Source organism: Pimephales promelas, chromosome 5 (genome assembly GCF_988280905.1).
Source record: "Pimephales promelas chromosome 5, fPimPro1.hap1.1, whole genome shotgun sequence".
NCBI lineage: Eukaryota > Metazoa > Chordata > Actinopteri > Cypriniformes > Leuciscidae > Pimephales > Pimephales promelas.
The window spans coordinates 16,090,631-16,112,768 of record NC_142773.1 but is presented as its reverse complement, the minus strand read 5'-3'; the positions used below and the strand labels follow the sequence as shown (position 1 = coordinate 16,112,768).

General features: G+C 39.6%; 1 protein-coding gene across 5 annotated transcripts in view; it reads right to left on the bottom strand.

Annotated features, from left to right (window-relative positions):
* apoltp (apolipoprotein lipid transfer particle homolog) overlaps positions 1–22,138 on the bottom strand; it is a 64,111-nt gene that overhangs the window by 14,201 nt on the left and 27,772 nt on the right. For 3 of the 5 annotated variants that reach the window (XM_089131029.1, XM_089131027.1, XM_089131028.1), the window contains exons 34-56: positions 21,933–22,070; positions 20,277–20,393; positions 19,940–20,157; positions 19,638–19,828; positions 17,773–17,985; positions 17,534–17,685; positions 15,913–15,990; positions 15,720–15,799; positions 15,542–15,623; positions 15,033–15,170; positions 14,295–14,454; positions 14,091–14,194; positions 13,883–14,038; positions 12,711–12,821; positions 6,565–6,693; positions 6,324–6,482; positions 5,201–5,362; positions 4,816–4,978; positions 4,465–4,646; positions 4,268–4,360; positions 2,572–2,776; positions 2,046–2,233; positions 1,851–1,948 (exon numbers count right to left, since the gene is read on the bottom strand). In XM_089131029.1, the coding sequence (XP_088987155.1) occupies positions 1,851–1,948; positions 2,046–2,233; positions 2,572–2,776; positions 4,268–4,360; positions 4,465–4,646; positions 4,816–4,978; positions 5,201–5,362; positions 6,324–6,482; positions 6,565–6,693; positions 12,711–12,821; positions 13,883–14,038; positions 14,091–14,194; positions 14,295–14,454; positions 15,033–15,170; positions 15,542–15,623; positions 15,720–15,799; positions 15,913–15,990; positions 17,534–17,685; positions 17,773–17,985; positions 19,638–19,828; positions 19,940–20,157; positions 20,277–20,393; positions 21,933–22,070 (3,317 nt within the window). The remainder of the gene's footprint in view (positions 1–1,850; positions 1,949–2,045; positions 2,234–2,571; positions 2,777–4,267; positions 4,361–4,464; positions 4,647–4,815; positions 4,979–5,200; positions 5,363–6,323; positions 6,483–6,564; positions 6,694–12,710; positions 12,822–13,882; positions 14,039–14,090; positions 14,195–14,294; positions 14,455–15,032; positions 15,171–15,541; positions 15,624–15,719; positions 15,800–15,912; positions 15,991–17,533; positions 17,686–17,772; positions 17,986–19,637; positions 19,829–19,939; positions 20,158–20,276; positions 20,394–21,932; positions 22,071–22,138) is intronic. The other 2 variants (XM_089131030.1, XM_089131031.1) reach the window with 1 other exon arrangement.

The following is a 22,138-nucleotide window of genomic DNA, read 5'->3' as shown; positions in this document are numbered from 1 at the left end:
CTTTTGGCTGATGTGTATCGTTGGTATGCTTCCAGATGTCACCACAGCATTTAAATCAAATTGAGGTCAGAGCATTGACCACTTGGCCATTTTAATTTACGCAATTTGAGAATTATGTTGTTGATTTACTTCTGTGTTTTGGATTGTGGTCATTCTGCATGAGTTTTAGATCATTTCTTGACAATCCACTGTACAACTTAAAATTCATTAGTCCCTCGATGATTAATGCAGTCCAGACCCTGAGGCATCAGCGAATCTCCATATCCCTCTGCAGACATGTGCCTCACAGTTGGGGATGAGGATTTGTTGTTGGTATGTTCTGATTTTAACAAAATGTCCTGCTGTGTATAATTAGCAAACAGTCTCACTTGCCCCCAGACCATTGCTCCAGTAGTGCTCGCAGCATCCAGGTGGTCTTTAGCAAACTTGAAATATGAAAAGTGAGTTCTTTTGGATTGGATTTCCCGTTATTGCGTGATGAAATTATATTGTTATTGTATTTATTGTAATTATATTATATGCAATCAATATACACTGTAGTGTGCTTCAAAATGTATTTATAAAACTGTAATTGCAGATTATATAATGTTAATGAAATAAAAGGCCACTTAAGTGTACACTTTCATGATAAAGTGCACTTTGTACATTTAAAATAATTGATTTAATAATCTTTTGGTATGCTTTAAAGTACACCTTTTTGATGCGTTTATTATAATTTTAATGTGTTATTCAATATTATATTTAAAGATAATATTTTAAATAAATTGCAATATATATATATATATATATATATATATATATATATATATATATATATATATTACATTCAAGTTTCAATAGCAATGACATTAAAGTATATTTTTAATTGCCCATAAAAGCTTGTTACTACAACTTTACCATATTCAAAATATAATATAATTATAAACATAAAGATTTACTTAAAAGGGGGAAAAAACACTCTTCAGTTCAGCCAATTGCATTTTATATAAATTTCAACTACATTACATTTCTCGGGCAATGTTACATCATGCCCGCTAAAAATGTTAAAATAGACTTTAATTCAGAAAATAAAGACATGCTCAAGCAGTCATCGCATTTATAAATTGCACTTTTAATGTTTTGTTAAACAAAAAAAATAAATAATAATAATCACGTCATTGACCCAAAGTATGTTTCTTTGTTATTTAAAGCTTAATAAAATTATAAATTATTATTATAACTCATTTTTGTAGTTATGCCAAGCTGTAAAATAGTTTCAAGCTCTATCCAAGGGCATCTCAATTTAAAGGATCCTTTGAATGCAGCCTTCATTTCCTGTCCTTCATTCACTCTGTTTTGAAGGATGCATCCAGTGTATCCTTTGAGCCCTTCAATCACCCACAATCCTTTGCACACATTCCAATAATAATAAAAAAAACAATGCGCAGAAAATGAATAGGTGCTGAGCTTGTCCAATTTCACTATGTAACACACAAAAAAAAAAAAAAGTGTGACATTTCTGAAACTCGAAGTAGTTGACCAATCACAACACACTGGTTAAACCGACCAATCAGAGAACAATGCGCTTTTCGAAAGGAGTGGCTTCATAGAAACTGGAACAGAGCGTTACTGACAGAGAGGAGCTGCGATAATGTGATAAATAGGATTCAAGCATGACAACCTATTCTAGTAGACCTGGAAGAAAATCTGGAATTTATAAAAAGACATAAAACGGCCTCTTTACTAGGCTAATTTTATACACAGACAAGTGTAGACTCCAGGAAATATTGCAACTCCTGCCAAGTTTCAGAGAGTAACACCTGTTAGAACAAACGGCGATGGGCCATGGTTCTGGCAGATTTGCAGCATACCTTTTGGAGAACTTGAACATTAGTGCAAGCTGTCTTCTGACACCCCCGAGCATGGCAGCCAATCGGGACTCCATCCACTGAAAGGCCTGTTGGCTCACCTGAAGAACATGACATAACACACATCCTCTATTACGTCTATCCCGTTCGATCAACAGCCTAAAACTTCAGGATAACAGATAAATGCATATTTCTTGCCATGTCCGCTGCGAAGATGGCAACGTGCAAAGCAGTCAGAGACGGCGCCCTCAAGTGAGGATCGTGCAGCATCGCAGGCAAAAGCTCAGTCAGCTCTCCGGTCCACAGCTGCACTCCTCGCTGCCACGCGGTGTCCAAACGCACCCCTGTCACGTCGTGGTACGCTCCAGCTAGAGTGGCCAGGGGCCCTGCGAGAAATTAAACCTCCAATAACGCTAATACACACTGACAGGCATTTTCAAATGAAAGGCGATGACATGAAGCCACAGTTGTGCTGGTGCATAATTGCGACGGGTTTACAGATGCTTACGCAATGATGTGACTAGAAGGCTGTCAAGATCAATTACAGATAATGTGACCTCAATTGCCACAGAAAATCATTTAAACATGTGCTTGGTGTTTTAGAAAAATAAAGTTAAGTGTTTCCTGTCAATCACCCAGCGTAGCTCAAAGGGAACAGTGCCTTGCAACTGTAGAAGAAATCAGAATGAACAGGGAGATGCAGAACTTGATATGGCAAACTCACTCCTGAGCTCTTGTTGGACTTGTTGAGACATGAGATGCAGGATTTGGAGCACGTGCGGTAGGCTGTGTGTGAGCGAGTGTCGGAGCGGGCCGGTCGTCCATGCTTTCCACGGCGCTCCTGCTCTCTGCAGAAACAGGGTCTCGGCTCGCTGGGACAGAGACAGTGGGCCGTCACTCAACTCCAGCAGGAACATGCTGTCGCCTGCCTAGATGATGAATAATGACACGTGATCGACATGATATTTGATACTGCGAATTTTTTATAGATGAAAATATCTCTGAAGCCTCTAATTTTTCGGGTTATATGGATTTACGGATTTGTGGATTTAAAACTTCCCAACTGTATATACACTCTACCGATTCAAATATTGGGGTTGGTAACATATTTTTTTTTTTTTTTTTTTGAAGGAAGTCTCTTATCTCAAAAACAGTGAAATATTATTCAAATTTAAAATAACTATTAAATAACTGTATTTTAATGTAGTACATATATTCATATGTAATTTATCCCAGTGATGCAAAGCTGAATTTTCAGCATCATTACTGTCACATGATCCTTCAGAAATCATTATAATATGCTGATTTTTTATTATTACTAATGTTGAAAACAACTGTGCTGCTTCGAATTGATGTGGAAACTTTTCTATTACGATGAATAGGAAGTTCAAAAGAACAGCATTTATTTGAAATAAAAGATTTTAATGTAACTTTTGGTCCATTTAATGTGTCCCTGCTGAATAAAATTATTAAGAAAAAACCTGATCACAAACGTTGATCACAACCTGATCACAAACATGAACAGTATTTGATTATAAAATTCTCATTACAACTTGTTCATTTCTAGATTACTTTGTTTAATCACTTAAAGGGATGTTTTCAGCAAAAAGGGAAAACATCCTAACCCTTAATGACTTTCTGTTTTCTGTGGAATTAACATATTTTGAAGAACGGCTCTACTGTCCATATATTGAAAGTCAATAGTGTCCAAAACAACACTGGACCCCATTCATTAAAGGAGTTCCCACTGAAGTCCATTATATGGAGAAAAATGCTGGAATGTTTTCATCAAAAACCTCTTGATGACATCTTGGATGACATAGGGGTGAGTAAATTATCAGCAAAAGTTTTTTTTTTCAAAAGTGAACTAAAAAAAAGTTTCTGAAAAAATAGACTGTCTGCTTAATATATGCTAACATTTTATTATGACTAAAAGTCAGACTAAAAGTAACTGCATGTCAACTTATTCTACTAACCTAGGGTGACCATATTTTGATTACCAAAAACCAGGACACAAAAACCAGCAAACACATGGGCAAATGATACTTGAAGTTTACTCAAAGATACTTTATTAATTTCAATACATTTAAAGTAGGTTATGCCTCCTCTGTATGGATAGAAAATTGTTATATTGTTATATGAAAACAGGACAGTTGGTCACCCTAACTAACCCCAACCTAACAGTCTACTAATACTCTAATGAGATCTAGTGGACAATTTACTTAAAGTGTGTAATCTTAAGTGGACGAAATCGAAATAAATTGTAACCATGCAGAAAGCCATAATGGTTTGGTGGACAAGAGAGTCAGTAACTGATGTTTAATTTTTTTTTTTTTTTTGGGGGGGGGGGGGGGGGGGGGTGATTAACACTTTAACCTAGTTCATTTTTGTAGCAGGACAGCCAGTGAGATATTACAAACCTGTCTTCTGAATGTTAACAGAAGATGCTGAAGTCTCTGAAGTCTGTCCAAAAGTTTACTCCTTATCCGGTACCCCAGCTGCTGGAGCCGTGCCTGTAGAGATATGTTATAAAAAACAAAAACAGACAAGAAAAACAATGTTTTACAAGGTGTCTGGCAGATTTATATTATGTGAGTAACATCCTTCCCATCCTTACCTCTGAGGCCCACAGGCACTCCCTGCATCCCTTAGCTCGAAATAGCAGACTCTGATTGGCTGCTCCCACAGAAATAAGGGCAAGGGTTTCATTCTCAATGCCATGACCACCTCTCTGAGCCTCCAGGGTGAACCAGCGATGCCCCTCCAAACAGAACGCCACTCGGATATCATCAGATGTTTCTGATGGCAAGCAGAAACGCAAACAAAACTGATTTAGAAAAATAACGTGATTAAAAATTGTTTGTTATTAAACCTGACAAAACCTGACAATCGTGTTGTTAATTTAGAGACCTTAACATTTTGTGTATCAAATATGATACAGTAGGCTTGATATAAATAGCATCATCACCAGTGGTGTATCCTGCAGCAGCTCGCAAGCAGCGTTTTCCCAGCGCCCCCTGCAGCCAGAGCATCTCACTGCGGTCTAGTTTAGCATGAACCTGGATCCCCACATTCCTGCCTGAAGACAGGGAACTGCAGGCCAGCTCCGCACTCCAGTTTCCTACCTGCCACTGTAAATCACACACAGTAATTTTGTTCATTTGTTTTCATTTGTTCACCAAACATCATGGTGAGGAAGTTCCATTGGCTTTTACTGTTTTATAGCAAGCTATTACTTTTCGACACACTAAAAATAACTACAACCACATTTGAAAAAGTTACACTTTATGTTTTCTCTCTAAATGATTTGGTTGTACATACTGAAATATGTCATACTGAAACGGTGCGAGTACCTCTGTGAGCATAGAGTAGTTGGAGCGCTGACTGCTGCTGATGTTTCTGAGCGACAGTGTGAAGGTGTTGTGCTGAGTGTGTCCAGACACAGATACACGGGTGTGAGTGTGCAAAATCTCCTTGCCTGAGTTCACTCTGTGAGATCCAGACCAAATTAAAGACTGTGAAAAAAAGGTCAATTTTGGTCAAATTTCAGATGAATACAATCGGATATATATTAAAAAATGCCCTTGCTCTTCCAAGCTTTATAATGACAGTGAATGGCTGTTTCTGTTTTCCAGTCCATTAAAGGTGCATGGATCCAGGATAATATGCATCCTGATAAAGTTCCCTTGGCCTTTGAAATTAAAATATCCCCACATCATCACACACCATTCACCACACCTAGAGATTGGCATGGGGTACTTTCCATAAGATCATCTTTCAATGCAAATCAAACCAGCTATTAGGCTAACTGAAGTAAAACCATGCCAATCTCTAGGTGTGGTGGAAGGTGTGTGATGATGTGGGGATATTTTAATTCCAAAGGCCAAGGGAACTTTATCAGGATGCATATCATCCTGGATCCATGAAATAACAAAAATGTAAAAATAAAAATCTGCCTGACTCTATGGGAATTTAACATTGGGGTGCCCTGACTTATGCACCCTGTATTTTAAGGAAACACATTTATTTATTTATGATACATTATTCATTCACAAAGAAAATTGGTGTCCTTAAAGGTTGGACTTTTCCTCATTTTTCTAATTAAGGCATTAAGATCAATATCCAAAAGATGATTTTTTATTCCTCTTTTTAGGCAACTTTAGCATCGGTGCCAAAACTTATTCATACCACTGTATATAATATCACCCTAACTGTATATATATATATTGAGTGACCATACTCTCTTGTCCTGGATATAGCCGTCGGGATTTCTAAAATGTCTTGTTCAAATAATCTTTCCACCAAACCACAGTCGTGTTTTATTTTTAGCCACTTTATAAATGTCATGTGGCATTTATAAAGAACATAATAACATGAGAATGCATCTTAAATTTTCAGATTTGGTGAACTATATGTTAAGCTGCTATATGCATACTCTATCTAGTGTAATTTAATTGAGAGAGATTGTGATCTCACAGGCTGTGGAGGACAGAGGCCGAACTGAACATGGTGTTCAAGACGGTCCCTCAGGTTGGTGTGTATCTGGGTCAGAAGAGAGTGAGACGGACAGGGAGACGGAGATATGTTCCGGGCCCTCAGCTCCACGAGGAGCGTGTGCATTCCCTTTACTCCTGCCTAAACAACAGACAACAAATAGAAAGAAGATAAACAAAGGCTGTACAACAAAAACGTTTTCAATCCCTTAAATGTTCCAGACCTGATATTTCATGCTTTGTGTTATCCTCTTGTCCTTCCATTTCAGCTCAGTGTTTTGGGAGTAAGCCTTCCCCTCCTGAGCTACAGCAACACATCCCTCCATCTCCACCAGGGGAAGCACCGACTGCATCTAACACAATTCATCATGAGCGCCAGCAAACTTTAAAACAGAGACATACTTTCTGCAGTTCATTTTTGATATACACTACCTTTGTGAGCAAAAGAAGCTTCTTTAAAAAATCATTAAAAAATCATTTTAAACTTTTGAACATCTCTGTAAGTCAACTGTACAGTCAACTGGAGAACTTGTATGACCCTGAAGGGGTTTATATTGTTATGATGACATAATTCCAATGATCACATTGCTGTTTAGCAAAAAAAAAAAAAAAGGCAAAGAAACAAGAATGCAAATTTGAAGTTCTCACAAACACTTTACGCCTAATTTACAACATGTGTACGCACAAGAATTTGTTCTTAGCTCATTATAGTGTTTATGAATTCGGAACATTCTAATGAGCGACTGCATGCCTGAGGTAATTTACATAAAAAGTACCCACACCATGTCCACATAAGGGCATTCCACACACTCTTTTCTTTCGTTGCTCTCAGCAAACAAAGCACCCTTAAAGACGTGCTGAGAGCACACACAGCAAAATGCCAAGTGTAGCATCCTTAAAACAAGTTCAAACTGAATAAACACCTTTAGTACAAACCCAGATTACAGACTTCTGATTTGCCAGCTGTATATGCAAATGTACATATTTAAGCAGAAACTCACAGCTCAAGCATTCCTGCATGTTCCTTTTCTTACTCTTTTACTGTATATATTGTAATTGCAAAACAAATGCTGAAGGGCACTAGTTAATGTGATGATGTTCTGCAAAGTGAACTTAGTTCTTTAGGAACGAGAAAGAACCACCTGGTTTCTCCTGATAGCAAAACGCTACATTTGGTGTCAAAAGTGACGGGCTCCAAAGCAAGATCTGAGCATTCGCCGCCGAGATGGACTACTGGGAGTGGGTGAAAGTGAAAGAAGAGATGGTGGAGGTGATTGTAAAGGGAAAACGCCAGTGTATGTGGACACATGGCTCGGTGGCAGATCCACACTGGGCATGTGGAATGACAGAGACTATCATACTACAAGATGATGAAGCTGGCCTCGCGCCTCCCTTTGCTCCCAAAATGTCCGACATAACAACGCATGTGCAGCTCTGCAAGGCACACGTACGTGAAGACACAGGATGTTAACAAACATGCCGGTGCCCAGGCCCGCAGTGAATGCACACACCAGAGACTCTGATTATTTTAATGTAATGGTTGGGACTCTTCATAGACAGTTTGGTCAATATAGCCAGCCTGCCCTATAGCCTGACTTCGTCATACTCATATTCTTGTCAGAATGTGAGTCTGATACCGCTCCATAGGGCTTTGATTATGAGGCGTGTCTTAACCGAATCAGGGAAAAAAAAACCTCTGCACTCAGTTGGATAGTCAGTAGACCTACAACCAATCAGAGCAACGCAGTAGGTCAACTACTATGCGTATAGTTGTCAACTACAGAACTTACTTATTTTAGACGTAAAATAACGAGTGTTGCTTCTTTCACTTGGTCCTCCATGAGTGCGACCAAAGGAGAAACCACAACGACCACAGGCTTTTCATTATTCCCCATCTTCTTAGCGACAATCGGAGCCAGCCACTTTTGCCGAATCATGTAGGAAGGACGGCAAAAATATCTTTCCGATCGACAAATGCCTTGATTGCCTTGGGGCGGCAGTGGCTCAGTGGTTCATGTGGGTTGTCTACGAACCGAAAGGTTGGTGGTTCAATCCTCGGTTCCACCTGACCAAGTGTCGAGGTGTCCATGAGCAAGACACCTAACCCCAGCTGCTCCCGACGAGCTGGCTGGCGCCTTGCATGGCTGACACCGCTGTCGGTGTATGAATGAGTGTGTGAATGGGTGAATGTGAGGCAAAATGTAAAGCGCTTTGGTGGCCATTAGGTCTATGAAGGCGCTATATAAATGCAGTCCATTTACCATTTTGATTGCAGTTTTCTGTTTGTCTATTAAAATTAATGCGCTGTCGATTTATTTCACAACAGACGCGACAGCGGAATCTATACATCTCAATTCTCCAGCTGCAGTCATCTTGGTCATCTTTGAGGGAAACCAGTTAGCGCTCTTTGATAACGTGATGATTACGTCCTTGCAGATCATCTGTCCATCAATTTAAATGGCAATTTGATTGGCCCGAACATTTTTTGACTGATCATAATTACTCCTCAATGGATCGAGTCTAGACCGAACTTCCCGAGCAAAAAATGTTGTGGGCGGAGTTCGGGCTGGCATCCAGGCTAAGCCTGTCCTTTTAAGGACAGAATTTCATAACAGATGCAGACGACAAGGTGAGTCCCTCTGCATTTTAGCTAACGACATTGAATGTTTATGTAAACGCCCCTATGCTGAAATGCCGCCAATAGTCCAGAATGAGCTCGCTAGAGACAGACTTATCCAGGTGCTCAGCCAAAGAGAGCTCTGTGTGCAAAAACAGTTGGCTCACCCGACCACACTAAGGAAGCGCTGGAACTGACTATTGAAAGGGAGGTATTGGGAGATGAAAATTAAGTGGATGAAATAAGTCCAATAGTGAAAGCTACGGAAATTACTGAATTGTGCCCTGGGTCACCCACGTGGATGGATAATTCTGCACTCGGCTCTCTCCACCTTAGAGCCCCGCACAAACCATCGACCTTCAGTTTGCAGGATCAGTTGACTGCAGAGAAACCCTCAAAAAAGCCTGTGATCTTCAGTAGTTGACATGATGCAGTGGAACAATAGTTCCATGTGGTGGTTCTGTATAGACTATAAGCACCTTAACAAAGTTATATGAAAGGATTTGTATCCCCTGCCTAGACTAGAGTCCCGCTACTGGCATATGCCATTGTCTCCTACCAAAGTATACTACCAAATCTACATTCTGCAGAAATAGGGGCCTCTATCAGTTCAAAGTCCTTCCATTCGGGCTCTGCAACGCTCCATCAAAATTTGAATGGCTCATGGACAAAGTGTTAGAAAGAGTCTCACACAGTGAATATCTTATATTTGGATGATCTCTTAGTCCATGCTGAGTCATTTGATGAAGCACTCGCATCCCTTAGTGAGGTGCTAGGAAGAATGGCAGGAAACGGCATCCAGATAAGTGCCACTTCATGAGGAGGGAAACAGGTTGGAGAGGGAGGGCACAGGCACCCTGGAGGACAAAATTCACACCATTAGAGAATGAGACGAGACCTGAGACAATTGAGACAAATCTGGGACTAGCCTACTACTCTAAGAGGTTTGTAAGGGGGTTCTCGTGCATAGGAACCCCCTTACAGGGTGCCACTTTTTCACCTCTAACAGAAAGACAATGTCTTTGTCTGGACTGAAGAGTGCCAAAGACATTCCATATTCTTCGTCAGGCATTGAGTGCAGCTACAGTCCTTGTTCCACCTGAAACCAAACTGCCTTCCGTTTTAAACATGGGTGCAAGCAACGTTGGAGTGGTGGCGGTGTTATCGCAGGAAAGGCCAGGCGGAGAGAAGGTGGTGGCGTAATTTAGTCTTTAATAAGAGTGAAAGGTGCTATTGTGTCACCAGACGTGAGCTCCTTGCGGTAGAAATGGCAGTGAGGCACTTCAAATACTACCTGTGTGGCACAACATTCACAATAAAACAGACCATGTTGCACTCCAATAGTTTATGTTCTTAAAGGAGCCTGAGGTTCAGGGGGCCTAATGACTGGAAAAACTCCAGTCATATAACCTTACATTAGTTCATAGAGCTGTCACACCATACTACGGGTGTGTGATGGAAACCTCCATGCAGAGAGCATGGAAGGAGACAGCAAACATGGAGGACAGAAGTAGTGCCCGTTTTGATGGAAGCAGTGTTAATGGCTTGTATATGAAAGTAAGGAATCCACCTTCGCCACCTTCGCCAAGGATTCTACTGGAGCCAGCACAGAAGGGACATGGATGTGCCACAGATGCGATGCCTATGCAACAATGGCCTTGTTGAAAGATTGAAGGACATTGGTCCAGCAGCTAGCCATCCTTACCACTGACCATCAGCGAAACTGGGACACACCAACTGGACCAGAGTATGCAAGGCACCTGCATGATTTGATGGATAAATTCGATAAGGCTGGTATGAGACAGAAGAAAAACTATGATGTTAGGAGCAAGGGGAGGAACTTTCAGGATAGCCCCATACAGAGGTAACCTGACCACCTCTTTTCAAAAGAAGAAGCCCAACCCCATTGCCTCGCAAAACATCAAGGACATTGTCCCCATACCACACACCCCTGTTCCCGAGTCCCCTTCCCTAAACACCCCACACTCAGCCACTTCCCTTGTACTTTCCCCTGTGTCTCATCAGATTAAATACAATTACTGAATTTAAAGGTGCTCTAAGCGATGTCGGATGACGTGACTTCTTGTTGACGTTTAAAGTATTTTCAAACAAAATGGAGGCTAGATAGACCCTCCCTCCTCCTCATCTGCTCTGAACCCCCAAACCCCACCCCCAGGGCCTTCTTGTCAGTTATTGGCTGGAACAGTTAGTTATGTTTCGTGGAGCGGGTTGCCGCAGACCCGCAGTTTGTTTTTGTTGCCATTTGTGGAGCCTGGGTTGTCTGCATAGACCGATTTTTTTTTACAGTGTCTTTAGGGGACAGGCAGCTAGCAGATAGTGAGGAGATGTTTGCTGTATGTGACAAAAAATGTTTGGGCCTAAAAAACATGACATCGCTTAGAGCAGTGTTGCCCAACCCTGTTCCTGGTGGCACACCAACACTGCGTGTATTCTTTGTCTCCCTAATCAAACACACCTGATTCAACTCATCAGCTCATTAACCCATGTGATTATGAGCTGATGAGTTGAATGAGGTGTGTTTCATAAGGGAGACAAAGAATACACGCAGTGTTGGTGTGCCGCCAGGAACAGGGTTGGGAAAAACTGGCTTAGAGCACCTTTAATTAAAAAGCCTAATATTAATAAAATTATAAAATAAGATATCAATAGTAAAATAAAATACATTAATGAAATAAATGAATTAAATAATTATTATAATTAAAAATTATTTTGGTTACGTTTTCGGTTTTTGACCAAGTGCATCCAGCATACGGTTCCTTCGTTAATGAATAACTACACAAGAACTAATGAGTAACACAATATTAACAATCTAGTAACTATTATTAACTAAAAAGAAACTCTGATTAACGAACTAGTAGGTAATAGCGCACAGACGAAAGTGGTAGTTCACTATTAAGTAATCAATAACTACTATTTTTTTAATACCTCCCAGAGAACGACTGAAAACGTTTATTAACAATCTAGTAACTACCATTAACTAAAAGAAGCTCTTATTAACGAATTAGTAAGTAATAGCTCACAGATGAAAGTGTTACTAGATACTTCTGCGGGAATTACTAATTATTTGGATTCGTATTATAAAGTGAAGATCATTGGAACTAACTAGTAATTACTCAAGTGTTACTAAAGACATTTTCTAAAAGTTACTAAAGTTCACCAAAAATCTCAAACATTTGCACAAATCATGACTAGATCATGTAGTAACACTTGAGTAATTACTAGTTAGTTCCAATGATCTTCACTTTATAATAAAGATCCAAATAATTAGTAATTCCCACAGAAGTATCTAGTAACACTTTCATCTGTGAGCTATTACTTACTAATTCGTTAATAAGAGTTTCTTTTAGTTAATAGTAGTTACTAGATTATTAATAAACTTTTTCAGTCGTTCTCTGGGAAGTATTAAAAAAATAGTAATTATTGATTACTTAATAGTGAACTACCACTTTCGTCTGTGCGCTATTGCTTACTAGTTCGTTAATCAGAGTTTCTTGTTAGTTAATAATAGTTACTAGATTGTTAATATTGTGTTACTCATTAGTTCTTGTGTAGTTATTCATTAACGAAGGAACCGTATTCTAAAGTGTTACCGAATATTCATTTTGGTGCATCCCTACAGTAAAAGATTTTGACTCACAAATCTGTGGTGGGTATGCATGGTTAGTGAATGAGACCTAGTGTTTGTAAAATGAAAGTTTAGTGAAACTGCAGAAGTTGAATGCTGTGTTGTACCTGGCCTGGTGAGAGAAAGACACAGGCTTGCCCTCTGCTGGAGTCATCGTGCCAGTGCTCACTCACTGTTACAGAAATATTTATAGGCTTTCCTTGGTCCCTTGAAAGTGCCTATAGAAACACAACCCACATTCATATTACAAAAATTTTACTTACTTAAAAATTATGAGCAATTAAGAGTTTGTTTGGAGAGTGTTTACCTGGAGAGTATTTGAAAATGTAAAGTGAATCTGGATGGTACTTAAAAATATAAACAGCATGGAAAAAATCTGGGAGTATTAATTAAAAGGAGGGGAAGTATTTGCGATTGCAGAGTGTAATTGAAAGAAAGAGCAGTATCTGAGAGTATAGGGAATAATAAAGGGGCTTTTAAAGTGAAGAGATTATTTGAGATTAAAGAGCTGGGTTCCTCAAATCCACTGTCTTTCACATTTTAACACCAACCCTAATCAAAGACACACGAGTAAGCTGATCAAGGCCTTAGAGAAACTCGAAAATTGCAGGTAGGTGAGTTTGATCAGGAGCTGTGTCTGAAAATCACCCCCTACTCCCTCATTCAGTATTTCCCTTAGTCCACTAATATAGTTCAATTGAGGGAGTGAATGATAACAAGTGAGATTATTTGGACACTGAGTGCGACGAAGGGCTGCCGCTTTTGCATAGATTGTGCTTCTTGTTTAATAATTATTTGAAATTTAGCAAACTGACAGCTCCAGTAGTAAGATGAAAAGAAAAGATCTTGAACTCTGTCATAGAAACTTTAAACAATTTAATAATCAAGTAAAAAGAAATGTATAGCTGTATAACATTACGCTGTAGCCACATTGCACCAGCGGTTTGGAAAATGGATGGATGGATGATTCAGCCGCGGGCGCTATCTTCTGTTCAGATGCAGGAATTCATTCGGCGCACAACTCACAAAGTACATTATGGGTATTCTAATAGCCACTGCGCATACATCGATTGTACACTATTGCGGTGCATTGCGGGATTGATAATGTCACTCAATAATGTCCATTATTGTTTCGGACTCCACTACAAATGGCTGTCCCTTCAAATAGTGCCCTATTTAAGGTTATATTGGGTGATTTGGACCCAGACAGAGTTTGAGCTAAAGGGCTGGATTTGAGGAACTCTGTTATAGATAAGTTTTGAGAAAGGCAGCTGTGTACCTGATTGTTTCTGTCACACCTGGGTCCATGTGATAGGGCATGTATGTGAAACTGAGTCAGTGTTGAGATAAAGGGTTGTTTCTGCTCAAATGAATCCATTTGTCTGCTCACCAAATTCCAAGAGCCTTGAATTCTGACCTGAACACACGCAAGATACTTATATATGGAAGATGTAATAATAAAAAAAATCACAAACCTCAGGCCTCACCTGATCATGGCTTCCAAAGAGAGTACAGTCAACACTCAGATCACCAAGTTTTCTCTGAGTGTCATTCTCTACCCTAAGATCCAACCCCCAACCCTGAGCCTTTCCTACAATTAGAGATACACATCAGCATGTTCATGATAATAACTGATGCCACATGTGACCAAATAAGCAGCTTTCCTCTAAATAGCAACGTGGTATAGCCACCTGTCAGTTCTGGAAAACTTTGCTGTTGTGCTTCACCACCTGAGGAGTCGAACTGTGTTAAATCCTGATTCTCCCACTGCGCTCGGTGCGTGAGAGTATGTGACCCTCTCTTTCCACCATAGTGTGTCCTCACTGTCAGATTCCTGGGCAATGAGTGTAGCTGGTATAGAAATAACACATTAATCAAAATGTAATGTAACACAACATAATGTAACATATTTAATGTAGTGTTAAGGCATGGTCACATTCGCGTAACTTAGACGAAATCATCCATTATCAATAGCGTTGCATTAAGTATCACTTACTCAGGGGTTACTTTCAACCTTTGCAGCTCTTTTTTGGTAAACGTGCCATTTGCATGTTCAAAGTTTAACAAAATTTAATTTAATTTAAAAGCCATGTAAAAATTCCATATTACTATCAAAATAACTGCATTTCGCCGTGTGGTCAAATTTCTGCAACATTTTCATGTTCAAAAAAGGTCAGTTGTTCGTCACAAATAGTGCAATGATGTATGAAGCACCGCTCACGCACACAGAAGTCATTTTCAAACCAAGCAGTATCTGTTGGCCAACGCAGAAAATTTGAGTTACCAACTTATCCATTGGGAAACCTTTCAACTTCACACAAAGATCATGTGGAATCCTATTGAAATGACTGGATTTCGCTGAGAAGCGGTAAATGTGACCGCACCTTTACAGAAGACACTATATTACGGCTGACTCATAATTACACTACCTGAGGTACAGAGTGATTGAACACCAGCACTTGCTTAAAACCAGAGTTTGTACTCAAGATCTCAGCTTCAAAAGTCAATCCGCTCATGCCAACCAGAAGTTCTGCAGTGCCCTTCACGGAGGAACGCGAGTGGTTCAACTGTGAGGGAAAAACACGCAAGGCATTTTTTTTTTAAATTAAAAAAGATAAAAAAATACATAATAATATCCAGCTAACAAAAATATGTTCTAAAAGCATTTTGCTAATGTTCAAATTAAGTTACGAAACCCTTATTTCTTAATGTTTTCTGAAGTTCTTATACATCAATCTTTTAGATGTGTTTTTTTTATTCATACTGTAGTAGGCTACTGTGAATGTTAAAGGAACATGAATTCTATTTTATAATTTTTCAAATATTGCTTTTGAATGTTCTCTGAACATTCTGAAAAATTTTTTAAAGGGGTGATGAACGGAGAAATCAAATTTTACAATTGTAGTGTTGTTTAATGGAAGTAACCTGATTGTCATACCTGTGATTTGGAGTGAAACTTAAATGGCAGGTATGGATGTAAAGCTGATATGTTGTGGGAAATGTTCACCATTAGCCCAATGCTACAAAAAGACATCAAAACTGATTCCTTTGCACAGTCTAAACATACATTACATTTTATCTCGTTATGTATATTTAGTGATATTTTATAACAATACCTGTGGGTATTGTGGTGACCTTGAAGATCAAATGAGAAAGCTGAACTCTCAGAGTTAGAAAGACTGGCTCTGAATCCAACCTACACAAATATCAGGATGAGGTCTGATGTACAAACACAATCAAATGTTCATAGTGACCACTGAATCACTCTTCAAAAGAAGGAAACAGCCTTGAATGTTCTCACACATGTACCTTCAATGAGTCTTCCTCATCCTGCCCAGAGCTGACGCCCAGCAGGTGGCCCGTGTCCATCCCCTCTGTGCATTTCACCTGTAAAAACAAGCCTCTGTGCCTTCAGTTTGCATTACTTGTTGGAGAGGAGTGTGGAATCAGAGGCATTTCCCTTCAACAACATGAGAAATGACCCAGAATGTACAAGGAGTTTCTGGGGCATCCATTTGTAGATGAATACACACTAAACTGATGCTTGCTTATTCTTCAACAAGTAATTATTACTCTGTGTTTGATTAAGGGAGGAATTAACAATGGTTTCAAAACAAACACATATCCCACATGGATGTTAGAATGGTTTGAAGACCAGCATATTCACTCATTCTAGACCATGGACCCCACAAATATAATGATCCCCTTGTATTTCCTAAAATATAATGGCAGCTAAATATAACCCATACAGTGTGAGAAAAATATTAAAGGGATTGTTCTCAGTTCTTTCAAACCTGTATGACTTTCATTCTTCTGTGTAAAAGAAGATAGTTTGACAAAAATTGTTTTTTGGTCCATTCAACGACAGACAATGGTCACCAAAAGCAATGGTTGCCAACATTCTTCAAAATAACTTCTTTTATGATCTTCAGAAGAAAGAAAGTGTTTGTCTGGGAGTATAAGATAAAGGCTGGTTGCACTAATTCAGCCCAATCTCATCCCAAGAAAGACCATATGTCAACATCCAACGTTTTAGGGTACCCTTTAACATCAGTTAGATGACGCTCTCTAATCCTAACCCTACCCCGGACCTAAACCTACCCGCGTCATCTAACTGACGCTAAAGGTAAAGCGTCAGTTGGATGACGCCCTAGGACCATCATCTAACTGACGTTAAAGGGTACCCTAAAACGTTGGATGTTGACGTATGGTCAAAAGCGTCAGTTAGATGACGTCTTGGGATGAGAATGTGTTGACTAATTGCATTGCAATTGCAGTAAGCTGTCCTTGCTTTATTCTCTCCCAAAGGATGAGATTCTAGCATTTGCACAGAGAGCATTCAGTACTCAAAGAAAATGGGAGAAACTCATGGCGATACATTCATGGTAGGCTCTGTTATTGCTTGATTCTCTCGAGGGATAAGAATCTAGTGTACGCACAGATCACATTCGACTCTCAGGGGGGATGAATGTTTTTTCATAGTGATGCAACTCTCAAGACTCCCTCTATTTCATTACCTCCCTCCCCAAATGGTTGGGTCTTGAAGTAGGGATTTGCTTTGCTCCCCTTTGGTACGGTGCTACTATAGGTCTCTCCAGATGATCAGTTTTACAAAATAACTAATAGATTTGGATCACATATGGCTCCCTCCTTGTCATTGTAGCATTCTTTAGTTTAACCGTTAACTATTGTCCTGAAAAAGTGTCTTTACTCAAGACAGAGTATGAACTGCTCTCCCCCTGAGATCTGGGGTTTATAATTAGGGCATAGATCCCCTGTGGCCTCCTTGGGGTTGGTATAGAAGAACAATGAAAAAAACGAAAGAGTGCACATACTGTACTTAATTTGTTCTTGCTTGTCAGTTAGTGTGAATGAGATTTGAGACTCTGGGAGACTTTTCTCAATTACTGAATGACAGCGATTCTCTAACCTGAGAGAGTCCGGTCGTTTGGGTTTTGTGGTGTGAACTCTGCTCCAGTGTGGCTCTCAGGCCGCTGGCCCCTGCATGGAGCTCCATTTGGGCACCGACTCTGCTTTCATTCCAGTTCACATTCACACTTGCACTACTGTTAATTGGAAGCCCTGCTCCAATTGACAGAGACAGAATCATATTAAACTCTACAGCACAGCCATAACTAGAGTCAGCTAATGCTGCTGAGTATACTGTACCTGCCGAACGTAGCCAAGGGAAAGTGTGAGAGAGATGGGTATGAAGACTTCTGCACCCATGCTGTGTCATATTGCTGCTGATGTTCACACACAGTGACTCTTCCATAGCAACAACACAGAGTAAGGCACTAAGTTCTTCTCCAGAGTTCCTCTCATGCTGACGAGTCACTTCCAGTCCATATACAGAATCATCCACTACTACCGTCAGCTCTCCTGCACCACAAACACACAACAACATGAGAGTATCAAGCACTAACTTGTACCCAGGTAGAAGATGACGTTCCCGCGACCATATGTAACGTTTCCTAAAAGTTATTTAAAGGTGACGAACATTCCGAACCTCTGCAGAACATTAGGAACGTTCCTGAAACGTCCTCTTTTGGTAATGAAAGTGCTGCGGTTCAACATTCCTTAAATTACTTTAGGGGGACGTTCCGTAATGGTAATCTTATGGTCACATAACAACGTTACAAAGAGGACGTAATCAACACGTTCTCATATGGGTCTAAGTTGGTCCTATTATATCATTCCTTATAGGACTTTAGGGGGACGTTCCGTAATGGTAATCTTATGGTCACATTACAACGTTACAAAGAGGATGTAATGAAAACGTTCTCATATGGGTCTAAGTTGGTTATACAATGACATTCTTTATGTGACTTTAGGGGAACATTCTGTATTGGTTATTTTATGGTCATATACCAACATTAAAAAGGGGAAATAATAAGGACGTTCCCATATGGACCTTCATGGAACATTCAGGATGTTCTGGGAACATTGTGGGAACATTACCAAGCGACGACACCAGTGGGACATTCTCAGAATGTTTTGGAAACATTGGATTTCTCAATTAATTATTGTCCTCTAAACGTTCCCAGGACGTCCTGAATGTTCCCTGAAGGTCCTCCAAATAACAACCCCAAACCCTTTAAAGAACTCCACATCATGACTGTCTGGGAACGTTGTGGGAACATTGCCAAGCGACGTTCCTGAAACCAGCGGGACGTTCTCAGAATGTTTTGGAAACGAATGTTCCTTGAAGGTCCTCCAAATAGCGTCCCCAAACCCTTTAAAGAACTCCACATCGTGACTGTCTGGGAACGTTGTGGGAACATTGCCAAGCGACGTTCCTGAAACCAGTGGGACGTTCTCAGAATGTTTTGGAAACATTGGATTTCTGAATAAAATATTGTCCTCTAAACGTTCTCAGAATGTCCTGAATGTTCCCTGAAGGTCCTCCAAATAACGCCCCCAAACCCTTTAAAGAACTCCACATCGTGACTGTCTGGGAACGTTGTGGGAACGTTGCCAGGCAACGTCCTTGACACCAGCGGGGACGTTCCCAAAACGTTCTGGGAACGTTAATTTTCTAGCTGGGTACATATTAGACAAACACATACAATAATAACATTTTCAAACTATCTTTCAGTAACCACATAAGTTACCGATCGAGTGCTTTCCAATTAGACCAGGATGGACATTATTTATTATAGATTTACAAATGAGAAATATTGAATTGAATTGGTGAGAAAAAAAAACTGACAAAGTTTTGGTTACTATGTATGGTGTAGTAAAGACAATTCAGTTGTGGCAGATTACTCTTTGAAAATGACTGTCCATAAGTCATACAGGTAAGTTAACCTCCTTTAAAGTCATTGCACTTTCTGAAACTGAACTTTTTTCACTGAAATGTTAATTTGCACACTATTGATAAATCTGTTTGCCAGTATATTCAACATTTTGTTGCCAAAAAATTATATATTTACAAATACAGGGAGTACCCAAGGCTGTTGGGGTGAAAGCAATGGACATATACAATATTGTGTATATGGATATATACATTGGCACATTTATCTTGAACTTACCTTCAATTAGACCCTTTGACTGAGTTAGTACTCCAACCAAACTAACTGAATTAGGTAAAGCAGTGAGATCTCGCATTGAATTGACAAGGTCCCCGGAAAGAGACATTCGCAACTGATCATGTGGTAGAATTCCACTCAAATGAGCTCTAAACATCTCCTCTTCCTTTTTTACTGTACAATGCAAGACAAAACTAGAGAGAAAGAAAAAATATAGAGGCTGAAAACAAATGATGGGTAATAAACAATCATGAATACAGTACGTTTTGTCCCACAGTAGGACAGAACTGCTGTTATCAAATTACCTTTCTGAAGAAGAAATAGCAGCTAAATGAATGCGGCCATCAGAAGGGAGATCTGGGGATAAGGTCTGATGAAAGCCAGCATTGATGCCCACATCGCTACTGCCATTTGTCATCTTGTTTTCTTGAGTAAAGTGAAGTGTTGCATTTTTTCCATCTGCCTTCAGGCTGATAGAACTGCCAATGTTTCCAAAAGGTGATACTATTATTTCTGCATGTGCCTGGAATGTAATGAAAAATAGGCAAAGCACTCAATATCAATGCATGGATTCATCGACAGAACTACCCTCAGAAATATGCAATAAATTACTTGCAAAAGAGCACTTTTGAAGGTATTTACATGATAATTTTTGTCGTCAATGGCTATTTTCCCTTCAGAGTGATACTCAAACTCGCTGGTGTTCTTGGGACCACTGAGCACTTCAATATCTAGGCTGACAGAGTTCGGGAAATCCAGCTGAAAAACACTGTTAACTTAATTCCACCGAAAAATTGTAAAGATGCAATACAACATTGCTGTGAAAATTCTTTGCCTTCCATCTGATTTCGACTCTACGGGCATTTTCACACCTGTAGATAATTTGCTTTGTTCTGAAACAGGGATCAAAATTATTACAATTGCTGCAATTTCTTCTCGGTTTGGTTTGCTTTCACAAGGCAACATTTCTAAACAGACCAAACATGTTGAATACAAATTCCGTGCAATTAAACGCTCCTCTCATTAGTCATATAGTCCAGTTTTACTGTGTGTTCCAGGATTCCACTCATCCTTCAGAATGAATGCACAGCTGCTCTTTGGGCTCACTGTGGCTTTCTTTGTTGTTGTTTAATATTGCTTTATTATTTTGAGCAAAAATCAAAGCTTTGTTGGTATTTGTATGCGTGTAGGTCAGTTTGTTCTGAAATATGTTCATCTGTCCCAACATGTATTGGAGCATGAATAAATTATACAGCTGGATTATTATTTTTGATTCTCATTCTGGATTCTAGATTTGAATATTTTCTTGATTGTCACCATTGTTGAGGTTTGTTTAATTAATGTTGATATCCAAGTGTGTCTCAACGTTTATACAAGAGGCTGTGGTGTTTTTAGAAGACTGCAGACTTATCTTGTCAGCATTACAAGTGATATTTCTGTCAAAACAACTTCACTTATTACTAATTCCCTTTCATCCTGGGAACATCAACGAATTGGGATCACGCTAAGGAGCCTAATTGCCTTCGAGAGAATTGAAAACGAGCCAATAAAAATTGGCATGCAATCTTTGCATTCCGCGAGCCGCCTACTAGCGTGGATATAAAAAGCTGAAGTGAACATTGCATTAACGCTTTTCACTGAGGAGCCGAACAGAGTCCAGACCTCCGCGAAGGTACAGCAACATGGCGAAGGGACGACACATCTCCATTCCCTGTACTCAGGAAACTGGACATTTTTTAATGTTTCCATAACCAAAACAGATTGCTTGGAAAACGTTCTTATAACAAAAAGTGGTTAGCTGGGAATTACTTTTTTACAGAGCGACACTGGGTCGCTAGGTCTTATTGTTGAGTTTTTGCACGTGCTAGCCTGTTCCATTTACATGTTCTCCGAATGCTAATGAGGAGCCTCGCCTAGCCTCTTAATGAAATGACTTGCAAGGACCCGTCCTGCCAAGGAAGTATCCTTGACATTATCCTTGAGAAACACGTTTTGTGTATATATAAATCTCCTAAATTTCTGACCCATCATCAGCTTCATCGTCTAATTTTCTGTCGCTCTACATATGCCATCTGGTATCATTAAACCGATTGGCTATGAACTACGTAAAAGCGCATTTGATAGACATTCGTAGCACACAATAATATGGCTCTGGGCATTCGTAAACCACGCCTCAAATACGAGAAAATGAACACGTGGTTTCCAGACCACGTCTCATTCTCAGTGATACATGGTCTGGCATTAGCCAGGCTAGAGATTAGAGGCAAGTCAAAGTAAAAAGAATGTGTTATTATTTACCTGAAACAGCTGGGACAGGTTAGCTTTCATTGTAATACCTTGCTGAAATGTTTTTAGGTCATGAAGTTGTACTTGACCAAAGGCTGCAAATACTTCCTCTTTTCCAGCCATCAACGTGCCCTGAATGTTATGCACATTCTTCACAGAGAGGTGAAGTTAGCACATTCCCAGGAACAAAGACAAAATGTAATTTAAAATAAAACAAA